Genomic DNA, 7,862 nt, shown 5'->3' with positions numbered 1-7,862 from the left:
TGGGTGCTTTTATATCAGTGAAAATTTCTAGTGTAATGAAAGTCCCTTAGCTTCTGATGGCAAATAGGAAGGTGCAATGCTGGGTGAGCAATGAGCAGCAGCATGTATAAGCAGCTCTTTGGGAAGATTGACTAGGAAGATGAGGTGAAGGAGGCCAGCAGTTGGAGGGAAAGTACCATTAGTTAAGGGGACACTTATTATTACTATTTGAAATGCATTAGTGAAATTGAACAACTTTTAATGACCATCATCAAAATTGAGCTTTGAGAATGAACAGTCTGTGTAGAAGAACCAGTGTTCATTAAATCATTTTTTTCAGTGGTATTTCTTAATTGGTAATTGGTTTTAGGCCATAACATATTTATTTGCTAATTGCTATGCTTCCTCTCTAATCATGCTTTAATAATTCTCTTAGTAGGACGTGGCTGAAAAAGATCCAAAGAGAGAACTGCATTCCTTTCCATGGATTGCTCATACTAAGTTAGCATAACTTAAAGAAAGGATTGTCTTTAAGTCCTAGACCCTATTTTTATCTAAATGTGTATTCCATGTGAAGGCTAACACTCAAGCAAAAGGAGTACTACATGTCTGCCTTTTTGTACTCCTATTATTATCACAATATATTTGTCTTCTTTTTCCCCCGGATTTAATTTTTTATTCTTTTTTTAATTTTTATTTTATTAATTTATTCAGATTACAACTCAGTTGTTATCCCATCTCTTGTATCCTCACGTTCCTCCATCCCTCCCACTTTCACCCTATTCCCCTCCCTATATTTGTATTCTTAAATATATTATAGTTACTAAAACAAAAAGGATGGCGCTGGGCTGCCCTGGGAATTGCTTGGGATGCTCTTCAAGTTAACTTTGAAAGGAGATTAATTATAGTGGTGTCTGTTAAGCTTTAAAAGTTCAAATGGAATGGACATAAAACTCTTGTCAAAGATATTTCTTACACACCTTTCACTTGTGAGACATCTGATTTGGGATGAAATTATGAAGATTGTAAAACTAGTCATTAGAACATCGGCATGCCCCACACTAGTCTGTCAAATGAGGAATCTTTTACTATCCATTGAATGGCCCTGTTTTGAGTACTCCATAGCCAATTCCCCATGGGTTCTGTGGTTTCACAGATTTGATGGAATTCAGTATTGATAAGAACTTTTAGAGCTCACTGAGATGTGAAGCAGACACAGCTCAGTCTTGAGTGAGTGAGAGGGTACAGAATGCCCAGGGATTTGGGGTAGTTTAGCATCCATGGTAGCAGAGAAGGCCAGCAATCTACAGCTTGCAGGCCAAGTTTTATTGTCTACCAATCATATCCATTCACTGACATATATTCTATGACCATAGACTGTAGGAATTATGACAGAGAATGAGTGCCAGAAATCTCTAGGGTTCACCATCTGAACCGTAAAGTGACCATGTCACACTATAACATTGACTGCACATTCTTGAGTTTCAAAATTGTTTTTTCAAAGTACACGCTGCTCGGTTACATTCCCACCCTTGCCACACCAGCTTTCAAGGTAGTACCCAGAAATCAGCATGTATGGAGAAGAGCATTTTCATGCATTCATATGCAGAATCTCTGTGTGACCTCATTTTGCCTTGATAGTACTCAGCCTTAGAAACACATTTCAGGTTGGAAAACTCTTTTTATATGGGATTATCAGGTTGTGGATTTCTGCAAAGAAGTGTTTCCTAAACTCTCACTAGTACCAGAATCTAGTACAGGGCTTGCTGGAATTCAAGTTGCCAGATCTGATTTTTACAGATTCTGACCAACAGGCCTCAAGTGAGACAGAAAGGGCCTTTCCAACAAGTGTTTGACGGTCTTTATACTGTGGCTCTGTGCAACTCATTTTGCTTAGCAGTAACCTAGACCAAAAGGGCTTGCATCTCTAAGATGCAAAAGTCAGTTCTTTTGGTTCCTGGCATGCCTATGTGCTTATGAAACACCTGGAAAGATGACTGCAGACAACACTGTTGAGACCACTGTTTCTCTGCTGACACTCACTTCCCCCCTCTTCTCTATCACCCCTATGAGATGTGACTCAAACAATCTTTGCTCTCGGATTCCACTCCTTAAGGAGTTTGCTTTCGTTGTGTTTTACATTTTCCTGTAGGGTAGTTTCACTCCTGTACAGTAACCATATTTTGGATGGAGAAGGGTGGATAGTGGATATGACAGTTTCAGGTGTCCAAAAATGGCATAGCATAAAATAGTGGTAGCAATAAGTAGAAGCCAAATAACTGTTTGTGAAGGTCATGAATGTGAAAAGGTAAAATGGTGAAAGGAAACAAAGTCAGGCAAGGGTGCCACAAAAGGATTTTATTTTGAACAAGGAAGCAACAGAAATCAAGAAGAGATTCCAGATTGAGGGGCTTGGCAGTTGACTCAAGTACCAGGGATTGCATTTGTGCTGGTACAAGGAGACCTCATTTCTATACCAAGATCACCGATCACAGCACTTATTTCAATAATTTGTATTCACACAGCCTTGGATTGCTTTAGAATTCAGATTTTCTGTATTTTGTAAATAATTTGAGGATGATGGTGCCACTCCTGTGAAGGTATTGACTGCCGTGCCTTTTTTGTTTGTTTGTCCCTGAAAAAAAAAGCAAACATTCAAGAGTGGCTAAACTAGGACACAGCTGACATCTTGAACCAGACATCATTTTTTGGCGAGGAGTTTCACTGTGCACTGTAGGATGTTTAATGCCATCTCTAACTTGTACCCACCAGATGCCAGGAGCAACATGTCTCCAACTTGTGACTACCAAAATTGACTCCAGATATGGCCAAATGTCTTCCTGGGTAGCAAAATCAAGACCTGGATGAGAAGCACTATTTTCAAAACATTTCTCTTGCTAGTGTCATTGTCTCTGCATGCCATTGATGTTTTACCAGAGAGACCAGATGTCAGCTCCCCAGCACCAGATGCCCTGAACAGGCGGGCACATGTCTCTGCAGACATTTGTATGTGCTCATGAAGTTGAGATAGAAATCCATCTTGCGTGGAGGGCTCTGGCTCATTCCTCAGGAAGTTCAAGGTCCATATATCAGTACCATAAGAAAAGTCTGTCCGTGTTTAGGTTGCTCCCACACACACAAAGAAACAATTATCTATGCAGTCACTTTCTGAAGTCACTTTCTTTTAAAGCTGGAGACAAAATCTTCACCCTACACCCACCCTCATCCACCATTTAGATTCATACTTGAATAATATGAATCTAAAGTAAGTTTCAACAACCAATGTTCAACATTAGATCCATGTTTCTCTTTATCCATTAGGAAGAGCAGTACCATGTTTGAAGTCCTGTTCCAAGGACTGGCTACATAATATGCAAGGCCCAGTGCAAAGTGAAAATGATAACCTTGTGTTAAAAAAGCACTAAGAATTTCATAATGGTGAAAAGTAAGCATGAGACCAAGCTGAGGCCCTTTCTGCGCTCAGGGTGCTTGGCAACGGAGACATTCACATACACATGGTGCCAAGCCTTTAGAGCCTTTGTTGGCATCTCATCAGTTCTGTTGTACTAATTTACTTGGCACTGCCATCTCTTTTGCCCCTCTATGGGAATGCTTCCTGCAAGTGGCCCAGACCATTTAAAGAAAATGCAGAGTTATACTGCAGCAAATGTTTACATCATGTATTTTTAGACTTTAAAAAAATCGACATGGAAATCTCTTCTACATCATTACAGCAATTAAACACTGTGGTCTTTCACCATATACATATTTTCCTGTAAATATGACAACCTGGAAATAGTAACTGCTACATCCACAATGTCTTTAAGTTAGCCAAGTGTAAGACTTCCAAACAAACTTATAACATAATCTGTCTTATCCTTACAAAAATAGCCAAAACACACCCTCAACAGCTTGTGGTGAAAATCTGAATAGTAACCTTTTTATACTGAAAAACATATTCATGGAAATACTGTCCTGATTGTAACTGTTTTATGTTAACATCATAAGGCAAACTGTAGCATTTATTGTTACCTGGAGACCATGAGTTTTTAAAAACTCAGAATTTGAGTTTTAGACCCTTTTGTTTAGAACCTGTAAGTGTACAAAGTGCATTAAAATATCTATTATCCAGTTACCCAAAATGTACATAAAAATGACCAAGACAACCTTTTCGGTTTAATCAGGGAAGGCAAAGACACATTTTTATACTGTCAAAAAAGTCCTAATAAGTTGCTATAGAAAGATGAAATTTTTTCCACTGAGGTGTCTATTTTTAAGATGTGAAATTGTCTTAAGTTGTTATCAAAATATCCATCTGGGTATAAATAATATAGTAAATATATAAAATCTATCCATTAAGAAAAAGGACAGCATCTTCCAGGGAAGGGACAGAAAGATACAGGAAACTGGCTTTGTCTTCCGTGAAGTCCAGATTGGCATGCACATCAATTGTGACCATGTGATACTTAAATGGAGAGTGTATTGAGTTGTTTCTGGGAAATGGTTGATTTGATGAAAAATAAAATCACCCAAACTAATGCCTCAATCCACTAGTCTTTTCAGTCAATGGCTAGCTGATGTGGTGGCCCAGATAAATATTTTAGCGATTGAAACCATTTATAGAGGTCATGCCTTTTGTCAAGGTGAACCCGTGCCAATGCCCCATGCCAAAGATCACCTGAGAAGGTCACAATTCAGAGACCATTATAGTATATCAGGTCAGCATGAAAAGAATTCTATGTGAAATTTGATTAGCAGGTTCTATTAGCAGATTCCTCTGTAGGAACTGTAAATTTGAATTTTTTTTCTTACAACTCTATGATAAACTATACTAGAATATACAAGGATGTCTACATCTTTCAAAATGTGCTTACTAAAAGACTGTAACTTTAGAGGCATGTATACTAGTAACTAGGACTTGTGTCATGTGTCTTATCATTACTTATAAATACTGGTTTCGGTGACTTATGTTTGGAGACGATAGTGTTCAAGGCCACATGCTGATATCCAATAGAACAAAATCAGTTGAAAGCGGGATTGCTATTTGACAGGCCATGTCAATTTCTGTAAACCCAGAAAGAGAAGAAAAATGGATTTGTAGAAGGGCAAAATAGGGTACCTATTAACGTAGTGAAAACATTTCACAGGCCTAAAATAACTAGTAAGAGGAAAGGTGAAACAGTTTTATACCATAAAAGAGAATTCTACTTTTGATTTAACCCAAATCAGCATGAATTTTAAAATCATCTCTAGAATTCAAAATGGCAATATACAATTGTAATCTCATTCATGATAATTAGCCCAAAAGTCGAAGCCTTGGAGAAGCGGGTTAATATATGACCAAAGGTTTAAGAATCCTTTTTCTTCCCAAAATCATCCCATGAGTCATGGCTAAACTTGAGCCCCAAAGTTAGTTCTTTCTTTTTCCCTTCTTCCCCATTCTGTTTGATCCAATACAAGTTTTTGATATCACAGTTAAACCCAGCATAAGGAAGTCCATTTACTTTCTTACCAGATTCAAAATGACTTTTACTTTTGCTGCATATTTGGTTATTCTAAGTAACAGGACCTAGCATGGCCTCAGTATGAAACAGAATGTAAGAAAGTGAATAAATGCACAAATCTACAAAAAGATTTTTGCAAGCCCATAGACTGAAGGAAATGAAACTGGTAAAGGGCTGGGAAACTTATGGGCTTCTTAATGGGCAAAACCAAGTGATTCCTAAGAGCTGTAATCCAGATTATGTTTCTTTTATAAATAATCTATAGATTTTCCTCTAAATACAAAAAAATTAAAGAAATTATTAAAGCCCATACTTAATACAAAACACAGTTAAAGGAAGGAAATCTCCCATTTGGAGCCCTATCTGATCTGGTTTCTGGACAAGTTGGGGGATAGTTCATCACACTCTTGAAGCCTTAGTTTCTCAATCCCCTACACAGTGGCCTCAACCTTTGTTATTTCTCAGGGCTACTCTGGTCTGGGTGCTCAAGGTAGCTGTTCTGTACAGTCCAAATGGTCTGGGATGGGAAGACCGGTTATAATCGTCAAGCACTTGTTCCACACAGTGAAGGTGGGGCACACGGGCTGCGCAAGTGCCACATCGAAGGTGTAGAGGTGGATGGAGTTCAAAGCATCATAAAAAGCGATGGAGCCATTATCATAGTCCAGCAGGATGCCTACGCGCCTAAGGTGGGGGGCTGGCTCAATGGGGATTTCCTTGCTGTTATGCCTCACCACCCAGTTATTGTTGCAGCGGCAGAGGGCCCAGGAAGCCGAATTCTTCCCAATCCATTCATGTTTTGGTGCCGATTTGTATGCAAGGCCAATAGCATACCTGCAGAGACAAGAGCAGTGATAAAAACAATAAGTCATATTGCATGCGAGTAAAATTTGTTCTGTGACCCACAAGGGCTTTTAAAATGTCATTTGTTGTCCCTGGTTACTCCTTTTAAGTAAGTAATTAAATCTAATCTAAATACACATCTTTATACTTTCCAGACACATAAAGGTGGAAGGTGACCAGTGTGTTGGCCTACTTTCCTTTTTTTCAGCTTCAATGTTACCAGACAATCTTGGCTTTCCATTTTACTGCTCTGTTTCCCTTTTATTAATGCCCGTACATTAAATTCTCTGAACCAGTGCTGATCAATCCTGATCTTTCTGTAGTAATTGAAGTCTTTCTCTCTGTTGAGTATGGTCAACAGAAGCCCCATATAGCTACTGGGCATTGGAACTGTGGCTGGTGAACCTGTGAAATCAACTTTAAATTTATATATAATTCATGATTTAGGATGCAAGATTTTATAAAAAAAAAAAAAACCTTATAAAAATAAGGTACTGTCAGCAAAATCATCCTTTGAGTTTGGATCTTCTCCTGAGCTTGTGATACACAGTGCCATACTTTTGCATGATATTGGGCATCAGGTGAGGAAACAACTGATGCCATACACTGCAGGCTACTGAAGACAATAAAGTATATAAGATAATCAAGATTTCATTACAAGTAGGGCTTTGTGCTAAAGGAGTGAGCCTGACTGAAGGCACTGTAAGTGATCTGGGAACATTTAAGGTAGGCCAGGCTGAGCAATGATGTTCATGAGGGTAGGCTTCAGAAAAAATTTCAGTTAATAACGTTTTCATTTTTCCATGGGATTATCAACATATAAGCTCAGCATTAAGTATGGAACCATATCTGTCTGTCTATCTGTCTATCTATCTATCTATCTATCTATCTATCTATCTATCTATCTATCTAAAACACAGTTTCACACTGTGGCCTAGACTGGCCTCAGGCTCTCAAAAGACTTCTGTTTTCAGACTTCTGAGTGGTAGGACTTGAGCCATCAGCCCTGATTGTAATGAATTAATTTTAATTAAGTTTATTTAAATAGATACATATGGGGAGCAAGGCTGCCACACTGGGAAGCACGATTCTATAAAAGCTTACTTATTCAACAGACTTTCAACTTTTCAATTGCTGTCATAGCTGCCATTCATCCATGGTTTTGAATGTACTTTGGCAAAGGCAAGTGGGAGAATGATTTCCACTTATGAGGTTAAGTCTTTTGTCATCATTCAATCTCTATGTCTCATCCATAGCACAGGAGCAATTATAGTCTCCATGTCCTCAAGTTAAAAACTTCAAGAAAAATTCATTTTAAATCCAGATCACAATGTCTAGCATGTAATGCTCAGTAAGTATTATTTTATTATTCCTACCCAAGGACATACTATCTAATAATCAAAATCAGAATTTAAACTTAGGATGACTCAAAAGGCCACAAGTATAGTTGATAGTTTATACTGTATTACTCTCACCAAAAATTGCGCAATTCATCACTGACTTTTTTTTATTATATTTAATACTACATTTTAAAGT

At 38.1% G+C, this 7,862-nt stretch overlaps 1 protein-coding gene across 6 annotated transcripts in view; it reads right to left on the bottom strand.

Annotated features, from left to right (window-relative positions):
• Window positions 1-2,322: 2,322 nt before the first annotated feature.
• Window positions 2,323-7,862, bottom strand: part of MID1 (midline 1) — a 345,415-nt gene continuing 339,875 nt past the window's right edge. For all 6 annotated transcript variants that reach the window (XM_084789911.1, XM_084789914.1, XM_084789913.1 and 3 more), the window contains exon 10: window positions 2,323-6,317. In XM_084789911.1, the coding sequence (XP_084646037.1) occupies window positions 5,969-6,317 (349 nt within the window). In that variant the 3' untranslated portion in view covers window positions 2,323-5,968. The remainder of the gene's footprint in view (window positions 6,318-7,862) is intronic.

This window comes from Acomys minous, assembly GCF_964271855.1.
Source record: "Acomys minous genome assembly, chromosome: 7".
Lineage (NCBI taxonomy): Eukaryota > Metazoa > Chordata > Mammalia > Rodentia > Muridae > Acomys > Acomys minous.
Note: the sequence above shows the minus strand (reverse complement) of the source record. Positions and strands in the feature narration are given on the sequence as shown.